Genomic DNA, 27,741 nt, shown 5'->3' with positions numbered 1-27,741 from the left:
AAGTCAGCTTCTTAAAATGAAAGTGACCTTTAATGAGACTCTTTGGGATGTGTTTTAATAATTAATATAAGTTATGTAGCAACAATGTGAGACATCACTGGCTCTCTGCAGAGAATGAATAAAAAGGTGTGAACCCTGTGTTGTTTGGGAGGGACATGGGTACAGTGGCAGCTGTCTCTCCAGGGGTTTTGCTGTCTGCCCATGAACAGAGAAGGACAGGCAGCTTCCACAAAGCCTGGCTTCTTGAAAGAAGAGGTGCAGACCCCAATGACCCCCCAGAAGCCAGCTTTTAATACATGGGAACATGCACAATGATGAATATTCCTTTAGCTCAGAGCCACCATCCCTCCCTTCAGAGCTGGGTGCTACAGCAAAGACATTGCTTTGAAGATTAGAGCGACCCTGACAGAAGTGAGGCAGCAGCAGAGATGAGGGAGGACATGAACTGACAGGATTAAGCATGAAGACCCAAACTAACTTGCAAGGAGGAGAGTGGGGCTCGCATGGGATAAAAGCCATATTTACAAGTCCTTCACATTCAAGAGAAAGACAAAGGAAATAACTACCCTCAGGCAGGCTTGTGAAGATACTTTATGTTTAATACATCTGAAAAGAATGCATATACAAAGAACTTAGACATGAAAAAAGCATTGGTTCAACACTACCGAGTCTACAAGAAACCGGAATTTTGGGAGGTGGAGAAGATTCCCTACGTTTTAAAAAACTGAATTTGCAAGGCCAAATTATCTTGTGGTAAACCCCTACGATGGTGCAGTCAGTGTGTGAAGACCCTGCACACACCTCAGCGGGCTGGAGCCCATCTGATGGGTTCAAGGGTACCTAGGAGCCAAACACAGAGAAAGGGGATTCCCTTCACTGGTCCCCGCATGGTGCCACACAAACACCAGAAACCCCTCCCTGCAGCTCCTTCCCACTGACACAGGTCTGCCTTTCCACCCCTCCCAGGAGGATGCTGAGCCATCCAGGAAGAGACGCACCACCAGGGCCAGCTCCAGAACTCATCTGAACCCACAGCAGGTCCTCTCAGCGTGTCCATCAGCAGTGTATGTGCTGGTCACCGTAATTAATTTCTCTCTAATTGAGGATTGGCAGAAGATGGGTTTGTTAAGAGCCAACGGAATCATTGGGCGTGCTTAAGAAGGTGCAGCTCTTTCTCCATCACACGACAAAAGCTTATGATGTCAAAGATTAAGAAGAGACTGGCAAGCTAGTTTCAAGTCTGATGGTGCATCCAGAGAATAGGATTCTCCTATTCCTAAGGCTTCATAACTTAGAGGGTGGGGTAGAAATTTATGACCTGCACAGTGGAAAGCCAGGGGAAGAGATACAAGGCAACTTCAGAGGAGATGCAGATACATTTTCTACACTCCTCCTTAGAGGAGCACCAGCTTGGGACATTTTACTTTGCCGTGTTTGTCTTTAGCCCTCAAGTCTGCTCATACCCAGGCTGCTGGCTGGCTGCAGAACAGCCCCACGAGTTCTTGCCACCAGAACTAAGTCTTGCCAGACCGGCCTAAGGGACAAGGCTGCAGTAAGGCAGCCCAGAATTAGTCTGTTACAGAGAAAGTCATCACAAGCATGCCTGGATCTTAAACAAAAAACAAATTAGAAACAGTAAACAAAATAAAAAAAACTAGTACTGATCAGTGTTTTCTGGTAATAGAGAATTACTCAAAATTAACTAGTTTAACTGAATTGAGGGGGCACTGGGGAATAAACACTAACATTCATCTCACACAGGGCTGGGGGGATGGGAGTGAAGGGCGTTTGTCATTATTGCGAAAAACAAACTTTAAAATTTGGATCTTTAGTTTGATTTTTAAACATTGCTTTTAGTACGACATCAAACACCAGCTCTGCAGAAGGGGCTGTGGAGGGATGTTCATAGCAGCACACACCTGCGAGTCTTCTTCGGCTCCGGAGGCTCCAGGGCAGCCAATATCGCTTCGTCAAATACATTCTTTAGGCCTTTCTGGAAAGGGGCAGAGAGAGAAAGGGGCAGTCTCATTTCAGAGCTTTCACACAAACACAAGCACCGAAAGCCAAGCGGCAGAGAACCCCCTGAATGATGAGCCCAGGTTTGCCACCTACAACTCCCAGAGCCTCCTCTGCTTCTTCCCAGCGTCTTGCTGTGCCTTCAGCACCTGGTTTTCTGAACAGGAACACAAATCCTTTGAGACCAGACCAGAACACTTGGTGTATACTTGTCCCTGCACACGGCAGGGGGTTGAGCTAGATGATCTTTAAGGTCCCTTCCAACCCAAACCATTCCACGACTCTGTACTCCACACGAAGCAATGCACACATACCAAAGTCATTTCCTTAATGCAATTTTTATCATTAGCTGGCTGCTAACACATTTCACATGCTAATGACAAAGCAGAAAGTGCTGCATTCAAATGGAAGAGCCCGATCTGGAGCAGCAGACACCCGTGTGAAGGAGAGGAGACAAGGCAAGAGACATGCAAGAGAACAGCCCCAGTCCCATGCTGGGCAGGCTCCGGTGCTAGGCACCCGCAGGCAGCAGCAGCCAGGCGGAGCCCAGGAGCTGTGGATGGTACCGGAGGAGTCGGGATGGAGGAGCAGGAGCGGGCACCGGACGCAGGGTTAAGTGTTAAACTGAAGCCAGGAAGTGCAAATCAGAATAAAGCTCCATCAGTCATTTATACAAACAACTGCGGTTTTTAATTTCAAAATTGAAAGACAAGCTACAATTGATGTTTTCTCCTTAAAACAATAAAAATCAGAAGCATGATAGTAAGAAGCAGCTTTACATCTTACAGTAACAGGCTTTAAGGTTCTATTATTGAAATGGAGAGCTCTACCATGTTAGTGAAAGCAAGAATTTTAACAGTTCATAAAGCAGTAGCAAGTACATTGAGATTTCCTTCCCCCCAGGACTGACAAATACTCCACCATAGCACAGACAGCCAAAGCAACAGCAACAGAAAAACATCTCACTGCACAAAGGAGACCCAGAAAACCCTTCACGTTACAGCTCACTTGCAGATCACCGGTTCAGGTACTTTTGTCATGCAAATACAGTTAACAAGAGTCACAAGTAGAAATTGAAAACACACCCAGCGGTTTCTTCCAGTTGGATTGAGGAAGATCAAGCATCATGTCTTATTCTTTTGATCTTTCTTTAAAAATGATGTAACCAGATCCTTTCCCCCTGAATTATAAAGCTACCCACATCTGGCAACCCCAGCAGCAGAGAGTTAAGCGAGTCCAGTTCATGTTCCACATCACAACGGTTTACTAGAGATCTTAAGTATTGTTTTCAGTCCAGAGCTAATACAGAGGTTGCTCTAAGGTGGTAACAGGCACAACAGCTTTCAATCAAGGTGGTTTTATTCATGTTTTAACCAGGTTTCTACAGTAGTGGGACAGAGGAAGCAGCAGCAAGAGGGGAAGGAGAGAGTTTAGAATATACAGCACTTCCTTTTGGGCTGAGTTTCCGGAGGCTCGAGGGCAGCTAGGATAGCCTCATCAAACACATTCTTCAGACCTCTCTACAAGACAGAGGGGAGGAGAAAAAACAGCAGCCAGGTTAGAGGATTAGAGAAAAACAAGCAGATACAAAGAGCATTCAGGATAGACCAGGCTGAATTCACAGAGGCAGCAAACAGATTTACTTTGTAAGAAACAAAGTAGATCCCAGGAGGAAATCTCATTTAGATGACCCAGAAGTCAGTGTCAGAGACAGACAGAACATGTGATGGACCAAGTTAGACAAAATGAACCCCAAGAAGGGCAGAGGCACAAACACAGTTGGCAGGAACACAGAGTGGGAGGGACTGCACAAGAAATAGTGGTTTCCACTTCACTGTGGACACACACACGGGGAGATTACAGGGGAATAAACACAGTGGAGAGCAGCTGGTCCCACCACAGGGATCCAAAGGGTCAGGTAAACCTTTTGCAGTCACCCACAGTGGGTAAGCAAGTGCCTGCAGTGCACAGGCTTACTGCTCCCAACCACCCCAGCGAGTCCAGAGCAAAGGCTCCAAACAATTCCTTGTGCTTTGTGAATTCAGCCCCTGAATAACTGAAGATCTCCAGATAGCTGACAAAACAGGATCTGGGATCGAAGCAGAACCTCTCTGGTGAAGCCATCATCACCTTCAGACACTGGATGTCAGTCCCTGAAGCAGCTATGCGACACCTCACCAGTGCTGCTAAGGAGCCAGCATGGTAATGGTGCAGTCAGTTATTCAGCTCAGTACCAAAGCCAGTCTAACCAGTCAAGTCATGGGAAGACAGAACAGCATTAGGATTGGAGGGACTGAGATCCAACAAGCAGAGAGCTGCAAGGGATTACACTGGAACACGAGGCAAGCGCTGCATCTGCGGTAGCACAACGGGAGCTGCAGCTCTGCTGAGCCACACTAATGCCAACGGTGAAACCCAGTTCTGGCTGCGCCAACTGGACTCGCCTAAATCTGCTGTCGTGAGTGCAGCCTTCTGAAGTTCAGAACTGCTTGAGCCCAGCTCAAGACAAACAGAAACTTCAATGACTTCCTGACAACAACAGCAGTCTTTGCAAAGTGAAGATTAACTTTTCTAATCATGCAAATGTAACTGGTTTCTCCCTCACAGGTTGGACTGGTACAACCCTTTTAGAAGGTCTTTAATCTTGTTTTACATGGGAGATCTTTCGGGCAATTCCATCTGGAAGCATTTAAATCCATATTGTTACAGGCAAGATTATACTTGAGAGAACAGAAGTTAAGGAAATCACCATGTGCAGCCATTCTGTACATCCTCCCAGCAGCTCTTTTTAAATGAGCTGACAGAAGAGCTGGAGACTTGAGATAAATCATACAATAACGCCTGTGGGAAGGCTGAGCACTAATTAGATTTTCTTGCCCTGCAAGAATAAAGCTGGTGTATAAACTCATTATGTCCTGTTAGATAGATTAAGGATGCAGGCAGGGCAGGAGTCAGGGAAACCATGCTTCCTTATTTCTGCTCAGGGACTCTGCTCTTGTTTTCCTATTGCACAGGAGAAATTAATTTGGAGAACAGAATTTGGGATTTATTTTGAAGAATCCAGAAAAAAATAATGGAGAAGGGAAGAGGAGGAGGAAAAAAAAAAAACCAAAAAAACCACAGGAGAGAGACAAAGTATTTGTGGAAGTGGGAGTGGGCTTAAAAGCCTGGATGAGACAAGAGTAACCACAGGAAGGGACCTGGGTTTGATACCACTGGCACACGGGCCTCGATACAGTGGTTAAAGTACCACAGCTCCTGTGCTGCACTGGGACCAGGCTGAGGTCAGGCTCCTTCACCCACCTTTACAGGCCATTTAAGACACTTTATAAATCTGACTGTGTCAGAACTGTCAACCCAGCATCAGGGGGAGGAAAGGAGCTGAATTCAAAGTTCTCCTTGTGTTAGGTACCAGCACTGAGCTTCAGGAAGCCCACTCACACATTTAACTTAAGTGTTACAGTCTGTTTACTTGTCATGTCTGTCAGTCACCATTTCCTAAAGCAAAGCGTCACCCACTTTTTACAGGGGTATTTAGTACTGTTATGTAGAGAAAAAGACAGACATTGAAAAGTGCTTTCATCACAAAAAGGGATTTCACAACCCCAGGAAAGGAGGGATAGACCTGTTTCCTCAGTGCTGCTGGCATCCAGCCTCAGGGAGGAGATAACTCAGCCTCTTGACTCCATAACGTTGGCTCTTCCACACAACAAGCAAATTCTTACTCCCAGGAAAAACAACAAAATGCTCTGGCTCCATGATTTTATGATCATTTGCTATCATGGTGTCAAAGTCATATGTAAATTATCTGGGAAGGAAAAAGCCAACCTGGACTGCTAAGCTGAACTGTGGAGATGAAGGCCAAGGTAAGGAGAGACTGAACTACCCAACTGAGTCAAGCTTCAGTTGAAACCAGCTACTACGACACTGCTTTGTAGCCAAGAAAACCACCCTCCTAAAACCATCAATGGGTACATGAGCACTAGTGCTCTGAAGGGAATTCAGGCTGAGCTTCTAATTCATGAGGCTGTTCTCTGCAACAGACAGTTTAGTCTATCTGGAAACGAGAATGGATAAACACTGACATTTTTAATTGTATCACCTCTTTCTCTGGTAATTCTAATTGCTTCCATGCAATTTAAGCAGACTAAACAAGGCAAGTTTAAAGCTACAGAGGAAAGGATCTCAGTAAGTAGTACAGGACAAAACGGTCCTGGTACGTATTAATCCAACTGACAGGTTCTAATGAGCAGCAAGATTCAGGATGTGCCAGACACCATCTAAAAATGGTACTCTGGGGGTGACCAGATCTAAGAGAAGTACAGCTCAAAGCACAACTAACTCTCAGCTTGCACTTGGGCAGTAGGGAAGCACAGCCAAAAGCACCTTTGGATCAGGGGTTCCCAGGATGGACTGTGTGCCTCACCACACCACCTCCTGCACAACTCCATCAAAGCCTCTTCCTCTTCAGCAAACAGCCAGGCAAAGCTTTGTTAGTCAACATGCAATCTGGGCAAAAGGTGCAAGACAGGCAGGACTTCAGGCTTCTTTAAGCTTAGCGATAAAGCTTTGTGCTGAAGATAGAGATGAACATAACAAAACCAAAAAGGGTGAGGGACTTGACACTGTGCAGCCCTAATTCCATGCACATCAGGTAGGGACAAGTTCTTTAGAGTAGCATTAAGGAATCTATTGAAGAGTTGTCACAGTTCTGCAAGACCAGGCACGCAAGATCAAGTTCCCAGGGCATCCAAAGTCAAAGCCACACATCAGCGAGGCAGCCGATGGCTCCCATTCACCCCACCCTACTAATCCTAACTTAAAGGGAAAGGATAATCAGGTTTCCTGGCCTCAAAGCAGCTATTTTTGTTGGCTTTAAACTCATGTTCACAAGTCAGTTCACTCAACATCACCATGTTTACATCTTAAGAGCTATTTTATTGTTAGTTTCTGTTTCAACAGAACTTCCACCTTAAGGCAGGAAACAGCTCCCCACCAAATGCACAGGAAGGGAAAGCAGCTCACAACTGCTCCTAGCCTCAGAAGTACCAGAACTGACTTCAAGAAGTTTTTTGCCTTTGCCTGCTCTCTTCAGCAGTGAGCTGCATTCTGTGTCCCACTTATTATCCATAACACACCTAAGTTTTCAGTAGCTATTTTCCTCCAGCACAAAAGCCATCACAGCAAACACATCCTCCTCCATCACCCTCTACACTGTGCCTAATCTGCACAGGCTGATATTCTTTGTACCGCTGCCAAGCCCTTGTGCCTTAGAACAACAGGACAAAGAGAAAGCTACAATGTCAACACCAGGCACAGAGCTTATACCCTTTCACATCCATACTACGCTGGTTTTCCCCATAACTGAAAAAAGCATGGAATATAAGCAAGTAATAAGGGTCCAAGACCAGTCCTCACCTGTGTCAGTGCAGAGCACTCCACGTATTTGACAGCCTTCAGGTCCCGGGCCAGCTTTTCAGCCGTCTCTGGAGTTATGGGCTTCTGCTTGTTCTTGGCAAGTTTCTCAATTGTTGAGGGGTCATCTCGTAGATCAATTTGGGTGCCAACAAGCAGGAAAGGAGTCTTTGGACAATGGTGAGTAATTTCAGGTACCCACTAAAGACAGAGAAGACACAGTATTTGTTACTAACCACCTAAGGTAACTCCTGACATACTTCCAAACCACTGCGGCAGTTGCCTCTCTAGGCAGAGCTCAACCAACCTTTTCTTTCACATTTTCAAATGAAGAAGGAGACACCACTGAAAAACAGACCAGAAATACATCTGTCTGTGGATAGCTGAGTGGTCGTAATCTATCATAGTCTTCCTGACCTAGAGAAGAGAAAATTAACGCACTATTAGACCCAGACAGTGAAAATCTGCCCTTTGCAGGCAATCAGAATGCATATTCCAGCACAACAGCAATATTGTGTTTAATCCTAACTCTTAAGCAAATACACATGCCCTGAACCCAAACATTCAAAGATCCTAGTTCTCAAATCCAGAAATCATTCAGTCGCTGGGTAACAATGAGCAGCTTAACAGCACAGAGAGCTGGGAATCTGGCAGAAGCATGTGTAATAAATGCTTAGATCAAACACCCTCAGAGTGTATCACACTCTCCTCAGTTATAAAGAACAGTTGCTGAACGGGAATCTGCTTGTAGATAAGGTGTTCTGCACCTCCTCCATTCATTAGAGGTATTGTGCCATCGAATTTCATCGCCCTGCAAAAAACCCTGCCGTTTGGAGGAAGAACAGTCACTAGGAGGTTCTGACTTAGCTTGTGAACACTGAGGAAGGTATCCCCCAAGCAGCAAGAAGAGAACGCTGCCATTACAGGCGAGTGTGTTCAGGCATCCAGCAGCATTCCCCTAGAAACACACAAACAATCCAGCCCAGGCTGTGCTCCAGGGGAAGCCAGGCTCCTCCCCTTGGGTCCAGCAGAGGCAGAGAGAGCCTGCAGGGCACTGCCCCACCAGCCCAACACTGCCCACTCACTCTTAAGCCTCCTCCTGCTCAGTTCAGCAGCACTCTGCTTTCAGAAGCAAACCTGCCTGAAGAAGCTGTTGTATTTCACTGAGAACCAAATCAAAAACTTGTGATCTAAGGCATTTTGAACAACTGATGCTCTCTCACCTATCACAGAGAACAAAGACCTCTGAGATCCTAATGGACCTGACTCAACACCTGGGACAGCTCAATGGAGGCAGATCTGCAGCTGGAATATGGAGGTCTACACAGCTCGTTCCAGCCCCATGGACACAGAGGAGCCAAGCACCGATCATCTTATTGCAATTAACCAAGCATCTTATTGCAATTAAAAGGCTACTCCAAAGAGCTTTGTCTCCACAGTATAAGATCAAAACAAAGAATTTCTTTTTAATTTAACAGTTAGCAATAGGGGGTTTAATCATATAATGGCTTGGGTTGGAAGAAACCCCAAAGAAGGGACCTTAGTTCCAACCCCCTGCCATGGGCAGGGACACCCTCCACTAGAGTAGATTTCTCCAAGCCCCTGCGTCCAACCTGGCCTTGAGCACTGCCAGGGATGGGGTAGCCACAGCTTCTCTGGGCACCCTGTGCCAGCGCCTCAGCACCCTCACAGGGAAGAGCTGCTGCCTAAGAGCTCATCTCAGTTTCCCCTCGGGCAGGTTCAAGCCATTCCCCTTGGCCTGTCCCTACAGGCCCCTGTCCAAATCCCTCTCCAGTTTTCTGGTCAGCCGCTTTAGGCACTGGAAGCTGCTCTAAGGTCTCCCTTCTGTCTTAACATTTGGTCAAAAATAGGCTGTTTACTAAACAAAACCCACACACAATCCATATATTTTATACAACACAATTTCCTCCTTTAGTCTTGTTGAAAAATGAACAAACCCTTTATCTTTCAGGTAGCACTTTGATTAGATGTGAAAGCTCCAAAGTTGTCATCTGGTGTCACACAACAGAACAGCTCTATAAAGCGAGTGGAATGTTTTCTTGGTTGGAATGTTTTCTTGGTTTGGTATTTGGTTGTTGCTGTAGTTTGTTTGGGGGCTTTATTGGTTTGTTTGTTTAAGAACTCAATTTAGCAACCCCCCAAAGGTCAAGAATGTAGAACCAAGAAGTACCTTTCCCTTTCGTAAAAAACAGAATCAACTGTATGTCTTCATGGTCAGCATCACCTCAACTAAATCTTGGGCAGTCACAAAGACCCAAGAGGTTGATTTCTCACCTGCAGTATCAAAGAGGCCCAGGGTGTAAGGCTCTCCTCCAATCATCACCGTTACAGCATAGTTATCAAAAACCTGAAAACAACAGAAACACATTCAAGAGGATGTGAATAAGCCACTTCTCAAACCAGCACCCCACTCACCTTGCCAGGGCTCCTCCATTTTGTGCAAGTCACCTGCACAGGGTCAGAGAAGCCACGAGGCTCACAGTGCTATTGTCATTAAGGCTGTTAACAGGACAATTCAGTCTGGAATACGGATGCAGGAGCTGCTTCCATGAGGCATCTAAAGCAAGGGAACAGTGGGCATATGACTGCAGGTAACAGGGGAAAAGCCACTGAGTAGAGCACCTGCAACAGCTCTTGCCTGTAATTACAAAGAGATTTCCCACATTGCCATACAAATCTCCATCTTCACACTTGGTCTGACACATAGAACACGTCCCCACAGAGACTGAACTGATAAACTTCAGCACTGCCCTTCAGGGCACAGAGCTGTAGGGCTGCTTCTGACAGGACCTGACCCCTCTGACGTTCATCTCTGCGAACATCCAAGGAATTCCATACAGAGCCCATCTCTTCAACAGGAATTTATCTTTCATCTTTGGAGGAAGCACTACAGTTGGTCAAAATCAGTCTGTGTCAAATTCACTATTTAAGTAGAGAATCTGGCTCCTAAGTTATATTGTCTCTGTAGAGCATCTGGCACAACAGTCCTGCCCTCAAGGGCAGATCAAAAGCTAATGCTGCTGAAAGGGTTTCACCCAGTAACTTGTTTACAGCACAACTGAGCATAGGGAGCTACCCAAAGCTGCCTTCTTCAACACCCACATAAAGGAGTAAAATGTCTGAGGTCAGTATCCTTCATTCAAGAACCGTTTGATCTTCAGAACCACAGCAGACAGCATTTCAGAAAGTACCCTTGGCAAAACATCCTTCCCCCACTGTCACAAAAAGACCCACCTTTACCTGTGCTGTGCTGCAAGGTCACCCCGAGCCAGCAGAGAGCTCTGAGTGAGCACAGGGAAGTTCTGCTTCAGCACCAAACTGAGTCTGAGCAGCTCCCACAGCAGAAGGAGCCCACAACACTGAAGAGGCCAGCAGCCATCTCAAAAGCTTTTCATGCAAGTGAGGGAGAAATAAGCAGTCACATGCACCTACTAACACAGCTTTAGGAAAAGCTTAGGTCTTTGGGGAAAATCCCACTAAAAACAGAGGTAAGACCAGTGAGATGGTGCTTCAAAACTGAATTCCAAGAGCTCCATCTGCCTCCCCTCCACCCGACTGTCCTGGTCACAGCAGTACCTGACACTATGCTGACTTCTCCCAACTCTTCACAACCCACAGCAACTGAGAAAGCAGCTGCATGTCCCCAGGAACAGCAGCAGAAGCAGAGGTCCACCCCTCACACACAATTCTGGACCAACATTCGAGACTTTAAATGTACAAGAGATTCCAATCTCCAACCTGCTACCTGCAGCCCAATCTTTCACACAGCACACTGGGTTTGCCTCATGGAGCACCCCAGACTAAGGCCCTGAGGCTGAGGAGGGTGGGAAGCACTTCACAGAGCACGTTCAGTATGTCGTGACTACTGCTTCAAGACTCCAAAGGACAGACCAGGATGGGAACTCAGCTACTGCCAGGGTCAGAACAAGAAACTGGTATGGTCCATGGTGAAGGTCAGAGCATCTGCTCTTTCAAAGCATCTTTCGGATGTCAGAAGATGGTCAGCAGCTTAATCCCCCAAAGACACTCCTCCTTTCGCAGTGGACAGGGAGTCAATAATACTACTTGGAGCTGCCCTTTAGGGGAATCAGCATTCCCTTGCATCAGGATTTATTTTTCAAGCTCTCTATCTACAGAATGGGATTTTTAATTTTTGCTTTTTAAGGTACAGCTACTACTGAACAGGTCTGGGGCTCAGCCCCAAGTTGGCCAGGGTTACAGGGCTGCCCTTCAGACAGACCCACTGCAGTGTCACAGCATAATCCACAGACAACTTCACCCGCGACTGTGCCAAACAGGCTAAAAACCAGAAGAAGAATTAGCCCAACAAGAAGCTCCAACTCCTGCCAGTGCCAGACAGCCCAGAGCAGGCAGCATGAGCTTTGGTGTGACAGAACTCACCCCAACCTGCCCATACCTCTCCACAGACATGCCCCTCACTGCCCTTTCTGGTAACAACAATGGCAGAAAGAACATCCAGGTGACAAATCATGTGTAACCACCAGTATGAAGCCCATCTCCTACTGGGAAATAGCTTCAAACAAGAGAGAGGCCTGCAAAATGCAGAGCCAAGTTAAAGAAACTCATCCATCAGTCTGGACTGGTGCATTCTCCAATGTTTGTCCAGAGAAGCTGTGGCTGCCCCATCCCTGGTAGTGTTCAAGGCCATGTTGGATGGGGCTTGGAGCAACCTGCACTAGTGGAAGGTATTAGCAGTGATTTTCAGACAGTACCACCATCTGCAGGGCAAACTCAGAAGCTTTCAAAATACATACTGTAAGATGATAGCATTTTTCAACATAATTAAAGGATCATTTCACTAGGCATAAGTATAGAAACACTCACTGCCTGAACTCCCACTTACATTTTGTCTTGACCATAAAGAACAGCTTAAATAGGGCAAGCAGCGCTCCACAGGTCAGCACAGGATGTGGTTGTCCCAGAGCATCACAGCAGGATACTTAACACCACTCTCAAAAACTTGAGCACAGCAATACACAGTTTCAAACACAACTTCGACTGGTCTGTACCAAAGGACCTCCCATGAGAGAGGCTGAACCTGGGTCCCCATGCCTGCAGCACAACCCTCAGGCTCCTGACAGTGGCCACTGCATCCAACCTGAACACAGGTCTGGGAGTCCTTTCGTCTTTAGTTCCTGATCCACAACTAAACACAGTCATTTTTGTTCTGTGGAAGCCTGTCCTATTCTTAACAAACCTCAAATTTGGCAAGTTGAAAAGCTTTGGGTAGTGGACAAAGCCAATACCCCAAAAAGAGACAACGATGTTCATTGCAACTTCTTTTCCACAGAGGATATCTTTATAAAGAAGTGACTATTCCAAAAGAGCTATGGGCAGAGCTACCTGGCACCTCAGAGGAGCCTTCTGCTCTTTTAAGTTGCTTTATAACAGCACAAAAGATGGTTGATCCTTTCACCAGCTGGTGCTGAACCTCTCTGTGATGCATTTCCAGATCCAAATTTATTTGAGGTACCTCAATAAACTCTTCAACTCATTTATCAGCAGATGATGGCCTTTCTGGGTCATAAGAGAGAAAACTCATGAAGAGATGTCAAAGTGTCTTGCAGCAACCTCACTAAAAAACTGAACCACTTAAGTGCCCGAGCTGTATCAGCATATGCAAGATTAAGAAGAAAAGCACTTTTCTGTTAGAAAGATAATGCGCACACCACAGGCAGGCAGCAAACTGCTTCCACCTTGAACTTTACATAAGGCAGGGATTCAGTATCTCAGAATGACAAGCCTGTAAAACTCAAAAAGATTACTCAGAAATAGCCAAGGACTACACAGATATTTGGAAGTACAAATGAATGAGGCAGCACAGTCTAAACCCAAACCTATTTCTCAAGCTTAGCTGCAGTTAACCAGCCACACTTTGTAACTCACAGCAAGACCTCTGGATCTTAGAGTTGCAAAGCAAAAATGAGCATCTAAAAATAGACCCTGGCTATTCTAGTAACATAAATACTGTTTTCCCTAAAACTGAAGGTGTAGCAAGGGCTGAGGGAGCAGGCTGAGAGCTGGTGCTCCTGCTGCCTGCTCTCCACTCACAGCCCTGACAACTGCAAATTATCTCATTCACAGAATCCCATCTGGTGGCATCAAAGAGAAACCCAGGTTCTGAGGAGCAGTCAAGCAGCAAGAACTGCCTAGACAGAGGACAGGCAGCCCAGCACCACCAGGCAGCATGAAAGATGGGCAGCAGTAGCATATCAGAGCAATCATTACTCTCCCATGATGTATTAGTTAGCCTCCAAGAGGAAAGCAGGCTGTACGAACAACCATTAGGATATGCGCAAAGGTTAGTTAGGAAGGAAGCTCCTGCTGCCCTACCCCACTGTGACCCAGGACAACGGGAGCCATTGGCACACTTACCGTTGGTACATATTCCGATGGGAATTTATTTGTTGTGTAAGAGATTAAGAGACAGGTTTTACCAACAGCACCATCACCCACGACTACACACTTGATCGTCTGCATAGCTGAAGTCTACTTGAATATCAGCTCCAACAGAACCTAGGGAAAAAGGAGATACACACATTTAGATGTTTCTCACACTCACTAGATAGCAGCACACGTCATCAGTGAGCTTCGACCGGAGCCCAAACCACCTACAGCACACATCTGGGATCTCAAAACAAGACATTCCTGGTAGATCTGTGCCTCCATCACATACCCAATAGGAAGTTTCTCATTTTCATACATGCAAATACCTCCTCTCAACACCAGGCCCCTCCCACAGCATACATTGCACCACCTCGGACCATGTTTGGCGCAGTCACTTCTCTGCACTGGGATGGAGCACTGGGTGAATTCAGTCACTGTTTTTACCTACTTACCCAGAGGTGGGCAAAAAGGTCTTTAGGCTTTTCCAGCTTTGTTTTTAATGCAGGGAAGCATCCAGCCTTAGAGGCATTGAAAGTCTGAGCTGGGGTCCCAAGAGCTGCCCAGTAACACACGTGCCTCCCAGGAGATGTGCCCTCTGGAGAGCACGTGGGTAAAGCAAGCTCAGCAAGAAACACAGCAGCAGCAACTTTCAAACTAGGTTATGGGATAAAAATAAGCAGGTACAGACAGAAGTAAACATGACTAATTCCTCCTCCCCTCACCTTTTTTAAGGCCTAAGTACAGTTCTACAACCTTCTGGTTCAAGTTGCTATTTAACATGTACATTTATCCCCACTTTGAAGTGGCCAACAGCCCTGAGCAGCTCAGCAGGGTGCCAGTTCCCAGGGAATCCAGTTACTCCCACGACATTACAAAGCCATCATGCACCCAGTTACCTTCACACTGCCCCAGCACAGACTTCAGCACAAGAACTAGATCAGTATTTGCCATCAACACCTCCTCCAGACATTAGATACAGTGCCAGACACTGCTGCCCTTCATCAGTATATGACTTCAATGCAAGAAGTGCAAGGCCATTCACCCACATAGAGGTGTGAAATCCTGACCCCACAAGCCTCAGGCAAAGCCCCCACAAGCCTCAGGCAAAGCCCCCACTGACTTTCAACATCTCCATATTTGAGTTACAGCAACACAGATTTGCAAACTGAGTTACCCACTGCCAGGGTGTGGGGGAGAGGACAGGAAGGGACAGCCTCTGCAGCAAATTCACCCTCAGGCTGGTGGCAGTGCTTTACCCTCCCAAGGATGGTACCACAGCTCTCAGGCAGGGGTAACTGAATTAAAACTGAATTGACTCCTGCTGAACTCTGCATGGGGGCACTTCCTGGGGGCTGCATGTCTCAGAGGGATCTGGAAGTACAATACAGTTCCAGCTTTTTGAGTGCTCTGGTCCCAGCTGCAGCATGACTTGATACTATACATCACAGCATCACACCTGCAGGGAAACATAACTGGTAACAACTCTAAACTTCTAGCACTAGTTTTGATTCAGATGCTGTAGGAATGCTCAGATTTACATGAAGCCAGTTACCTTCATAATAAATATCTTCAGGAGTTCCTACAAACAGTACTTGTAGAAGAAAACTAATCACCACCATCCCCACCAGCCACAGGGAGATCCACAAGCAGTCAAGTACAGAAAGGGGCAGCAAAGGCTCTCGGAGCAGCACATCAGGCAACATCTAGAATGTTACACTCACAACACCTCTGCCACTGTCTATGCATTCCCATTTATACAATCTTCTTTAAACATATAAAGATGATGGATTTGCACAGGCAAATCCTCTGGTACTGGCTCCCCTGTAAGTGTTTCAGTATCAGAATAACAGAATCCATTGATTTATGCAGCAAACCTCGGTTGCAGCCAGCACGTGACCAACGAAGCGTATCAACAGGCACTTCATTAATGCTACAAAAAACGGAACACGTTTACTCAGATGGACAAAGCAATTGCTTCCATTTCAAGAAACATTTTCTGCATACAGGTCAGGTTTGTATCTAAGCAGTATTAGACAATATTGCCCCAGCTGTGAAGGTGCTCCATAGATGAACCTTGCTATGCTGGTGGCATTGAGCAGAGAAAACATTTTAGACTAAAAAAGGCACCAGGCAGGCAGTGGAGCAGCTCAGTCCCACAAGGAGATAGGCTTCTGCTCACAGCAAAGGTGGAAAGGGAAGGGTCATTTGTTCAGTAGATTTCAGAAGCAAATTAAGACACGTACCAGGCACAGGTAACAACTCAAGCACACTCCCATTAAAACCAGCCCAACTCACCAGCCTGCCCCGCTGCCTCCCCTGTGGAACAGGGCGCCACCACCAGCCATTAGGCCATGCTGCTGCACAGTACAGGGAGCAGCCTCCCTGAACCCTGTTCAGAGCCAATACGTGAAATACAAAACATCTCTCACACTGCTGTCCCTGCCACATCTCAGATGCCTTTTGAATTGAACTGGAATTCATCACATTGTCCCCCCAGAGCCGGAAACCCCTGTCCCAGCTGCCCTTGCCCACCCAAGAGCTACCATCAGAGCCCATCCACCTCCAGGTTAACAGCCCCTTCAGAGAAACCAGGCTCCCTTCCCACCCCTCAGCAGACATCCCATCCATTCCCTATCCTTCCCCTCCTTCCTGCTCTACCTCCTTTCCTACCCTCTTGCCCCAGCTATTTCTATTTCCTTGTTTATCCATAACTTCGGTTTCATATCCGCTTCAGCCTCCCAGAACCCACGCCAGAGGAAAAGTCCAGACTCTGAAGCACTTCCTATGCTCACTGCTCCATACCAATCCACGATTAACTATACATCTTAACACTCTGTACTGTGTAAGAAAAGCTCCCATGTGTTCACATAGCATAAACGTATGTTTAGTGTTACTCTTTAAAACTTCTTCCTCCAGAGAGCATTGAGCAAACAACAAAATGGAACCACAGCATCAGAAAGCTCATCAGCTCAAACAAATATGCTGCAAAACTCCATGTCCTTCCCCACCTCAGCACAGCCCAGTGCCCACACTGGCTCTGGGGGAGAAGCTGCTGGGCCTTGGTAAGGGCTCAGGGCAAAGACAAGGCACAAGCTGCATACACACACACACACTTTGCCTGTGGATCCCATTAGTCCTGTAGCAGCCCTTCACAATGAACACCAACTTTATGTACACAATTATCATCACACTGCAGAGAACACCAGCAGTTCACATTAAGAATATCTCCTATAAAAGCAGGGCTTCCTCTCAACTCTGCACCCCAAGTTCACTCCTGTTTGGTTGTTGGTTTTCTTCCTTTCTAAAGGAAGGTATCGACAAAATTGACCATTAAAAGCACTGAACCGGCTCACAGAAGTTCTATATGTGCCACGCAACTACCACCCCTCTCATATCACTATTTAACTGCCCCCCACCCCAAGAGACACTTCAGGATCACATCTTTAAAGGATCAAGGATTTAGATTGGGTATAAGGAGGAAATTCTTTGCTGTGAGGGTGCTGAGGCACTGGAATCGGTTGCCCAGGGAGGTTGTGAGTGCTCCATCCCTGGCGGTGTTCAAGGCCAGGTTGGATGAAGCCTTGGGTGGGATGGTTTAGTGTGAGGTGTCCTTGCCCATGGCAGGGGGGTTGGAACTAGATATCTTGAGGTCCTTTCCAACCCTAACTATTCTATGATTCCATGATTCTAAATGCATTTACGCACATATCCAGGTAAAGGGATCCCCTCACCTTTTTTTTTTCTTAATGGATATATAACTTTATCTTTAAATACTGAAATAAGATGACCTAAGGTTAAAACAGATACGAGTCTGAAGCATAGGGCTCCAACAGCTTACCAGTGGGAAAGTGGAGCTGTTGAATAAGTTGTTTTCCTTGGATTAGTTGGCTTTCTAGATTAGCTGGATGAGCCACTTCATGATTTCCACTTCTAAGAAGTCCACAGCAGACAGCTGAAAACATGCTCATTTTTGAGCTTAGAGCCTGGGACCTGCTCTTCCATAGGAATAGCTTTGAAGACACATCATGGACTTGGGGTTTAAAAGTGATTTAATCCGACATGAGCTACAACTACAGAATAAGTCATTCCGAGTGCAACACCAAAAGAGGCAGAAAGAAATTCCAGGGTTTGGGTTTTGTTCCCCCTCCAAAGCAGCTAGTAGGAAGTCTACATTGACAACACTCAGCAGGACCAGAAAACACCAAGTAGTTTCAAATATCTAAGGGAACTGAAACAGACTGGAAAGCGCTGAAGTCATCCCAGTTTGAGTGCAGGGAGTGGATTGTAACCATTTGGCCAAGCCCAGAGAGGAGAGCTGATAAAGACCAGGAAGGCTACACCAGTCAGTGTGACTTAGGGCTGCCCAGCAAGTTCTAAAGACTTAAAAAAAGCCCCACACTGAACTGATTTCTCAAACCTCTCTGCGTGGTAATCAAAAACATCCGTGCTTCACTACAGCACATGTTAACTGACCATACTTCTAACATTTCTTGGATTTTAATCTGTTCAGCACGTGGTCACACGAACAGAGCTTCACAGAACTCAGCAGCACCCAGGAGAACTGGGAGCCAGCATCCTGGAAACTGGACTACAAAGCCTTGGGAGCCGGAGCAGACTGATTGGGTGGCCCTGCTCCAGACTGAACTGGCCCATTTTACAGCCTCACACTTTCATCAGAGAGCTGATCTGCACTTAGGGTTAATCCCAAAACGCGGCAACAGAGATGCAAGCGTTAAAGTCCCAGCAGGATGCGGTGTAGATCTGTAATCCTTCCTAGTGCAAAGTTGAAGTTCTGCTTTCTTGCCCTGTGCACACACCAAGAGACATGGATAGATCACAGAAAGCTGGAGATACACAATACCTACAGCATGTTCCCATTCACTAAGCCCAGGTTGCAAGAAACCCTGTCCCACATGCACCCCAACACAGACGGCCACAACCCCCTTTGTGCAAGCCTCAGCTTCCCGCCTCAGTGGAAGCACATGAAACACGGTGTTACTACAGGAGCTCTTCAGTTCTAAAATCAGTCCCTAACTCAGAGTAGCTGCAACGCATTCTAGAAGCTGTAGGAACTACTGACTAAAAGTGAATTTTTGTGGCTCTTTGTACACAATCAGTGTTCCCTGCTACACCAAGGGGTAAGAATCTGCAGGATCTTGCCTTTAACTCCTGCTCTACATGCAATTTGAAGCAGAAACCATGAACTTTCATGCTTGTTAAGATTCCTTTTAATTTTAAGCTACCCAAAGCCTGTTTTCAGGTTGAAATGTGCACGTTCTCCTAGGCAAAGGAAACCCAGCTGTCAAATCTGTCTGCACATCCTGCACTAGCTTCCTGTCAAGCCTCAGCAGCACCACAACTTCCTCTTTCAGGCAGGCCTGAAACTGCTGCCATTTCATCACAGGTACCACTGCAACCACCGCCTGATGACCCAGAGCCATTTCATGATGCTCTTTAGTATACATCATTACCTCAGGAGGCCAAGAGGAACCAGTCCCTCGCAGCTTCCAGATCCTGTTGGAAAGGATCAAACAGATCCATTTCTGAAAAGCAGGAATAAGGCTTTTTTTCCCCCTCCCAAACAAGGTGATTTTATACTAACAGGTCACTCAGGCAACTACTGTGGGGCCAAAGCACTTGGGAGTCCACAATGGGAGAAGCAACATTCACAGGATTTTACTCATGATCTGCTAACCACTTCACCCTTCCACACTGCTTTCATACCTTATAACCCCCACACACATTATTAAAGACATGTCTGTATTTCATCACTGGTTCCTAGGTTAATCACACCAATTTCAAGGCACCCTCGCCCTATCACTTCAAGGTCCTTGCCCTCTGCCACCTCCTCTATCCCTACTACAAACTAACACTGCTGCTTTCCAAAGCGACAAGTCTGCCAGATCAAGGGCATGAGGGAGATAATCAGCTACTACAACCCCAGCAGTCATGCTTTCCCCACCAGAGATATCCACCAGCATTATGCAGAGAAGGCTCTGATTGCGTATCTGCAACACAAAACTGGCACAGCAAATGCTTCATCACAAAGATCACTGCAGACAACACACCAGTTCCATCAGAAATCACAAAGCTCTGGTGAAAAGACCACACTGGTGAAGTTCAGCTGTCAACTAGAGAGTTAAAGGACCCTGAACTTCTCAGTGCATTGATATTACCACAAATCTGTGATGCAAAACACCAGCAGAAGCTGCTCTCTGATTAAGAGCTGAACTCTAGAAAGACAAACAGGCATAGAAGGCAAAACCAGCCTCAAGAGCATGGCCAGTATTCTCCTTGGCCAGCACTGGCCATCTTCCCCACAGCTGATGTTCTCCTCCACAGGTGTCATGGGGCCATTTACAGACATCACCTAAGTCTTCCAGCCCAAAGCCCACCTTTCAGCCTGCTAGGAATCATCTTCTTCATGGAGCTCTCACCCCAGATCTGCACATATCTGCCACTTCTATGGTATTAATGTGGTAAATGAAATTTAAGAGAATATACTGTGATGTGAACCACCTGGTGACCAAAGCCACCTGCCTGTTGCCCCCAGTTCAGACCTTGTCAGGCACACAAGCTCAGTACACGAACGCATCTGCTCCCAAAGCTGAGCATAAAGCCTGAGTATTTAAAAAGCTGTCGAACTACAAACCAGCACAGGAGTTGCACTCCCTTAGAGCAAGACAAATGGTGAAGTCCAAGGCAATACCTGCAAAAAGCAGAAGGGGCAGACTCAAGAAACAGTCTTGTACCACATCAGTTCAGGATCTTGAAAAACATATCCTTTTTAAATATTGTTTGGTTGCTTCGGGGTTTGCTTGATTGCCACTAACAAGTCAGACAATCCTTTAGACCTTACCTTTTGCACTCCACAAGGGAGAACTGCCTCCAAAAAACAGTATGGCTATTTGGTTTAGATGGAAGATGTCTAACTGAGAGACACAGGGCCAAAAAGTTCAGTTGTGCTACAAGTGGCTGTCAAGACAAACACAAGAATTGGGGCGAGGATTCAGATCCACAGTGTCCTGGTTTGAGGTCTCCTAGCAGCGGAGCACGCTGGTGGGCTGTGTCCCACCTGCCCACACCCACAGACTCAACCTGGCGTCGATACAAGAACAGAAAACACTTGGTCACACAAAAGCCAGCTCTGTGAAGAGACACGGGATTATCATCATTGGAACTGGACGATCTTCAAGGTCCCTTCCATAGGATCACAGAATACGGCTGGAAAGGACCTTAAGATCATTTAGTTCCAATCCCCCTGCCATGGGTAGGGATGCCTCACACTAGACCTTGTCATCCAAAGCTCTGTCCAGCCTGGCCTTGAACACTGCCAGGGATGGAGCATTTACCACTTCTTTGGGCAACCTGTTCCAGCGTTTCACATCCTCACAAACTTCCTTATACCTAACTTGAACTTCCCCTGCTTAAGTTTAAACCCATCTCCTCTTGCCCTACTGCTGCAGCGACTGCAGTCAATGATGAAGAGTCCCTCTTCAGGACCAACCCATATCATTCTGTGATCACCACTGACATAGCCGCACCAGCACCATGACAGCCCCAATTCAGCTCTCAGGGTGATGTTGCTCCTGAAAGCCACAACATTTGCTGTCATTACAGCAATCCCTGTTTGAGATAAAGTATGTGTCTGGGATCTTGGAACATCCCCAACTCTGCCACTTAACAGAGCTTGTGTATCCCAACAGCTCTGTGGTTCTGAAGCACACATTTCTGGACAAGTTACTCCAAATTACCAAGGAGGCATAAGAGATCTCTCAAAAACGAAGCTGAGATCAACTGATGTTTTCTATGCTTAATGCAACTTTCTTTTTCTAACCATGTAAGAACTAACAGCTGCTTTGTCCATCTTCCTAAAGGCTCCTCAAAACAACCTGGTAAAGCAGACACACACCAGATAAGTGAAGATAGCTGGGCGGGGGAATTTCAAAAGCATGAACCTCAGTTACCATAACATGTTTCTACAACTCCAACAGAAAGGGAAAGACTTCTCAATCCACTGTAGTCCTAAACAAAAACAAGCTGCCCATGCAGGCTGGTTGGTGCAGCCATGACCACATCTGCCCACTGCCTCAGCATCAGCACTGTTGACCTGTCCCACTTCAGGGCTCAGAAGAACAACCTTTCCTTTACCACCACCTCAACAGGAAATAGCAGAAGTGTCAACTCCTCTGTTACCACTCCAGGTAAGGTTACACTGCCAAAACAGTCAACACTGGGAAAACCTGCCCCAGATTAAACACTGGGAAGTATGTGGGCCTACATTAAGTCCTCTTCTCCCAAAGGCATTTTAATCTTTCATTATTACTCTTCACTTTTATACCCTACACAAGAAGCTGTCTCACTAAAGCCATGCAACAAAAAACTGTTCAGTTTTTTAATACCACATTGAAAAGAACTATCTTTATTAGCCTAGTCTCATACTGTTAATAGTTAAAAATACAAGCTGGACCTTTTTGCTTATACAACCATATCATGGCACCCACCAGCCTCAATGTTTCTCTCCTCATACCCACGGCCTACTACATTTAACAGCAGTAAAACAGACATTGGCAGAAGTTCTTCTGTTCTGAGGCACATTTTTGCACAATGGGAAGCACCCTGAATGCACATCAGCTGTGAGAGGTCACCTCCACTCCATTGATCACCCCCCACTACTGCCATGGCTCAGTGAGTGAGACAGTTGCTGATGCTCCATGCACCACAGGAGGACACAATGTGCTCAGGGATGACTGAGACCGAGTAGCACCACACTCTCTGAGGACTAAAGAGATAAAGCTCTGTTAAAAAACACTGCAAAAGCCACTTTTCCCAGACAGTGACAGCTTTAAACTGACATAGGGTAGATTTAGTTGAGACACTACGAAGGAGTTCTTCCCTGTGAGGGTGCTGAGGTGCTGGCACAGGGCACCCAGAGAAGCTGTGGCCAGGTTGGACACAGGGGCTTGGTGCAAGCTGCTCTAGTGGAAGGTGTCCCTGCCCGTGACAGCGGGTTGGAAGTGGATGAGCTTTAAGGTCCCTTCCAACCCAAACCACACTGGGATTCTATTAAAACTAACAAAGTAGCTGAAACACTCACCAGCACCAGGCCTGAAGCAGGAGAGGTTGCCCTGTGCTCACCTAACCAGAGGAAGGAACCAGAGCAGTTGGAACCACCCTCCCTTGTGCAGCACAAGACACAAGATACCCACAGCACCACAGCCAAGGCAGCAGGACGAAGACCCCATCAGGCAACCAGGAGCTTCTCAGCAGTAAGGAGATGGAAGAAGATGCTTGAGAGGAGCTACTTAGCTCAGCAACATTTCACAAGCACTAAAAAACCTCAGATCTCTGAGATCCAGCTCAACCACGAGCAGAGAACACCACTGCCCAAGCCAAGGCCAGCACGTAGCCCTCCCACAACAAGCCCTTTGCACTGAGCTGTTTACCAGCCCCAGCTGCCCCAACACAAACAGCTACACCACTTTATGAGGTGGCAGATGCCTTCTTTCCTTCCATCCAGAGCTGAGGAGCATTTTTGTCATTTTTCCCCCCCCAAACAGAACACTCGTTATTGGCCAAAGACACAGCACAGCATCTTTCAACTTGAGAAGAGCTGAGCAATTCAAAACAGCTCCTTACAGACTAAGACAATTCTGGCAGCCTTTGCTATAGCTGCGGAATGCCAGGATCCCCTCCCGCTGCAGAGCCTGCCCCTAACACTGCACGAGCCTGGTAAAGCCTTCCCCTGCCATTGCTGGGTCTAGACTTAATAGAACACGCACCGAGACCACCAACCTAACCAGAGAAGTCTTAGTAGTGATGAGCCAGTCCCTGCACACTCCTTCTACATATAAAGGCTCAGAGGAAGCCCCCACATTACCTTTTTAATGATGGGTTTAGTCTGGGTTTTCACAAGACAAGAGAGAGCACAGACCAACTCTCCTGCTAGGAATTACTCCGTAACATGCAAAAGTAGCAGGGTGATCAGCAGCACAAGAGCTTAAAACAGAACAACAGGGTTTAGAAGCTTTTGCAAAACTAACACTTTTGTTTTCTCTTTATAAAATGTCACTTGTTTAGAAGAAAGGTCCATCCAGCTCAAGAAAAGGACAGCTCAAAACAGGCCAAATAGTATCCTGAAGGTTTGAAACTCTTCAAAACAGACATCACTATTTGAAAGTCAACGGGAAGATAATAAAGATTAATTACACAACAACATGGAAAATCTGCCTCTTGCACTCACTATTTTCAGGTTTACTGCACACCCAGGGCTGGATAAACAAACCCAGCTCTTCAACCAAGGAATAACCTAAGGAATCCACCACCAGAGTCTGGGAACACCATGTCTTAAAGTTACCCTGTCACCCACCTCAGACATTTACCTGCACCCATTACTCCAGCAGGGGCTGGAGGAAGCCTGATGTACACAGGGAAGGATAATTCTGTGCTGGGCATTAGCCCCAGGGGAAGCTCTGGAAAGGGTTTTTTACCTGTCATTCCTAGGGGTAGTCCTTTTTGATGCATACCATTAGCTATATAGTCTAAGCTTTTATAAACAAGGATTTAAGGAAGCCACTTAATCACATAACAGGCTGCAGAAGTATAAAGATACCTTGAGTATCTTCAAAACTCAGCATAAAAGCTTACCTAGTCAAGAAGTTGGTTTATTTGTCGTATATTAAAGGATAAAGGGGGGAGAGGGTTCACCTGCATTTAACAAGTAGGGTGAGAGAAGCCAAGACAGAAGTTTACAATACACCAAGTGGTTAAAGAGAGCTTCTTGCTACTTGGATCTAAGGAGGAAATTCTTTCCTGTTAGGGTGGTGAGGCACTGGAATCGGTTGCCCAGGGAGGTTGCGAGTGCTCCATCCCTGGCAGTGCTCAAGGCCAGGTTGGATGAAGCCTTGGGTGGGATGGTTTAGTGTGAGGTGTCACTGCCCACGGCAGGGGGGTTGGAACTAAATGATCTTGAGGTTCTATCCAACCCTGACTATTCTACGATTCTATGAAACCAATTTCAGTTCCATTTAATTTGACAGCACCTTCATCTTCTACAAAAAAGGTGGTGTTCTTTCCTCAGTGGAGCCTCAAGAGCAAGGATACCAACATGTCCCACAACTCCTTCTTGCAGGCTAGGCTCTAGAAGCTCAGACCACTGAAATTTGTATGACTGAGCCTAATGACAGCGTGAAAGCGGTGACCACAAAAGGCAGGCAAAAAGAGGGCTAAAATACACAAGTCCAGGGATGACTTTCAGAAGCTGTGAGCACCCACATCAGCAGGCAGCAGGTTACACACACCTCGGCTGCACTGATGCATCTTCAGTTCTTGTACAAGCTCTCAAAAGCCAGAAGCAGAGCTGGAACCCGTTGGCACCACCACACTGTATTAACTCTGAAGCTTGCAGGGAAAGAGGGAGCTGTTGAGAAGGTTTTAAGATGTCCATCTGTCTGTGCTCATACAACTTAAGAGATGTGTTTTAGTACTACAGCTGCATTTTAACCAGGAGGAACTGTCACATCAGGATTTGCAGTCAACTTCAGGCTGCATTTAACACTTTGCCTTTCACAGGCTTTCCTGTAAAGTCAGAAAAGCCCAGTTGCACACTCATCAGGGAAATCCCAACCAGTTTCAGATGGGCTCCATTTCTGTTTACTATTGTTCTTTCAGTAGCTCTGCCATTTCCATTTTAGATACTCCACGACTTCCAGGGCATTTCTATTCTACCGTGAAAACACCACAAACTTCCCAGAACTGGCCACAACTTTGAGGCAACCACCCACCCCCAAAGCAGGGCCTATAATGTATGTAGAGCATCACTGGCAGGTCATGAATAGCCAAGTTCAAAGTATGCAAATCTAATGATTAAAATTTCTGCCTACAACACGTTACCAAATGACAAACATGTTTTATCTTGCATCGCAGGTTTTATTCCTTGCCAAGACTTAGAAAACCCTTTCTTCATTGTTACTGAAGCATACACATGAACAGCTTAAACGCAGAACCACTTCTAGTTAGCAATACACTGATTCAGGTCTTACGTGCATCCACAAGACCTGTGTCTCAGGTATACATTTGCCTATTCTGCCTTCCCCATCATCCTACCCTAACCAGAAGGAACAGTTTACAAAGCAGATTTTCCACATACAGCTAGCCAGATACAAAGGCTTTCTATGTAAAGTTGGGTTTGCATAAGACCCTGAAAGAGAGAGAAGCTTTAAGTGCTTTCCTGAGTTATTCCTATTAGCAATACAAGGAGCTTGAGCCAGATTTTAAATACCTTTGAGGGAAAAAAGGCAAGAAAAACCAAGGGCCTCTGGGGCACTGAGTCTGAACACTCTGAATGAAGGCAGTGAGCATCTCCCTTCCAAGAAGGAGAAGCACAGACGAACACAAGACAAAGGCAATCACAGATGGCCAGACCAAAGTGCCCCTGACTACCCAGTTGTCATCTAACATGGCCTCCTGGTTAAGGCCATGTCTTCCCAGTGCTTTTGCCCAGGCACAGCGAAGCGGCTCGGGCTCCCCTGGCTGTGGTACCCACACAGCCAGGGCACCAGGAATTCCGTCCATGTGCAATCCTCCACTGAGCCCAGGTTTCACAACGCCGCTGCTTGTTCCAGGTTACCTGACCAGAGAGTGTCTCCCACTGCTGCCACCAGCTGCGAGCTCGACCCGCACAGGCAAACCCGCAGCTGAAGTCCAGGTCGCTAAACCAAACCTCTAAACCGCAGCCGGGTGACCGTGCTGCTGCAGCATGCACCTCGCCATGAGATTTCGAAGGAGAAAGACAAACACATGTCAACACCAACCCTCGAGGCAGCACCGGCTCCCTCCCTAACCAAAACCAGCGGCATCACCGGCGCTCTGACGGCCTTTGAGCGAGCCAAAGACCTCGAACCGAGGGAAGCACAAGCCCAGAAGCGCCTCCCAGCTCCTTCTCTTGTAGGAACGGACTTTTCGCAGCGCATACAGCTTAGGCTGAGCCTTCAACAGCGCCCGCAGCCCCGCCGCGGCTCAGCGCTACCACAGAGCTCGACGGAAGAACCCGGCCCTACAGCTGACCCCACAGCCCCCGAGTCCGCAGCCGGGGCAGGGCCGGGCCGCGCCATGGCCGATGCACCCCGCGCAGGAGCGCTTCCTGCCGCCGCTCCCAAGCGACGAGGGTCCGGCCGCCGCGCCAGGAAGCGGGGGAGGGGAGCGGAGGCGCGGCCGCCGCCCCCCGGGAGGGGAGAGCCGAGCCCGAGCCCCAGCCCCAGCCCCGGCACCGGCGGCGCGGCCGAGCCGCACCCCTCCTCCCTTCGCGGCGCTGGGAAGGGCCGCCCCCCCCACCGCCACCATCACCACCGGCGGCCCGGGAGGGCCCCCCCCACACGCCGCAGAGGGCGGCTCACCGCGGCGCGGACGACACCGGCCCACGGCAGCGAGGCCGGACGAGGGTGCCCGAGGGCACCGGGTACCGGCGGGGTCGCAGCGGCTCCGCGCCCGCCCCGGCGCGGCAGCTCACCTCAGAGTCTCCGCCGGGCGTTGGCAGCTCGCTGCGGGGTCTCCTCGGCTCGGGCGCAGGGGCACGCCGCTGACGTCACCGCGCAGCGCACGCCGGGCGGGGCGCGGCCGCAGGGGAGGGGCGGAGGAGCGGCCGGCAGGGGGCGCTGCACGGCTGGCGCGCGCGCGCGCCGCCCCACCGCGGGAACGCGCGCGGTTTCCCGCGGGGTGCGGGTTGGGGGGGGGGGGGGGGGGGAAGGACCCGTACCCGGGACCCCCCATCCGCAGCCCTCTGTGTGCGCACCCCAGGGGCCAAAGAACCCCTTCACCCCACATCTGCACCCCCTTGTGTGCACCCCAGGGGCCAAAGAACCCCCTCACCCCGCATCTGCACCC

The 27,741-nt window shown here is 47.7% G+C and overlaps 1 protein-coding gene across 3 annotated transcripts; it reads right to left on the bottom strand.

Annotated features, from left to right (window-relative positions):
- Positions 1 to 578: 578 nt before the first annotated feature.
- Positions 579 to 27,449, bottom strand: CDC42 (cell division cycle 42). Of its 3 annotated transcripts, none has more exons than XM_065696212.1 (6): positions 27,368 to 27,449; positions 13,849 to 13,989; positions 9,727 to 9,799; positions 7,739 to 7,848; positions 7,435 to 7,632; positions 579 to 1,993 (listed from the first exon to the last, which is right to left on the bottom strand). In XM_065696212.1, the coding sequence occupies exons 2-6, from the start codon at positions 13,951 to 13,953 to the stop codon at positions 1,904 to 1,906; spliced, it is 576 nt and encodes a 191-aa protein (XP_065552284.1). In that variant the 5' UTR covers positions 13,954 to 13,989; positions 27,368 to 27,449; the 3' UTR covers positions 579 to 1,903. The 3 variants fall into 3 exon arrangements, with proteins under 3 accessions (XP_065552284.1, XP_065552285.1, XP_065552286.1); XM_065696213.1 differs by lacking the exon at positions 27,368 to 27,449 and adding an exon at positions 27,255 to 27,346; XM_065696214.1 differs by lacking the exon at positions 579 to 1,993 and adding an exon at positions 3,358 to 3,536.
- Positions 27,450 to 27,741: the final 292 nt, after the last annotated feature.

The sequence above is a fragment of the Lathamus discolor genome, chromosome 16 (assembly GCF_037157495.1).
Source record: "Lathamus discolor isolate bLatDis1 chromosome 16, bLatDis1.hap1, whole genome shotgun sequence".
Classification (NCBI taxonomy): domain Eukaryota; kingdom Metazoa; phylum Chordata; class Aves; order Psittaciformes; family Psittacidae; genus Lathamus; species Lathamus discolor.
Note: the sequence above shows the minus strand (reverse complement) of the source record. Positions and strands in the feature narration are given on the sequence as shown.

Coding starts and splice junctions, on each gene's coding strand:
- CDC42 (XM_065696212.1), bottom strand. CDS start 13,953: ATGCAGACGATCAAGTGTGTAGTCGTGGGTGATGGTGCTGTTGGTAAA. Junction 7,633..7,738: donor TTGAAAATGTGAAAGAAAAG/GTTGGTTGAGCT, acceptor CTCTGTCTTTAG/TGGGTACCTGAAATTACTCA. Junction 1,994..7,434: donor AGTGCTCTGCACTGACACAG/GTGAGGACTGGT, acceptor GCCCCTTTCCAG/AAAGGCCTAAAGAATGTATT.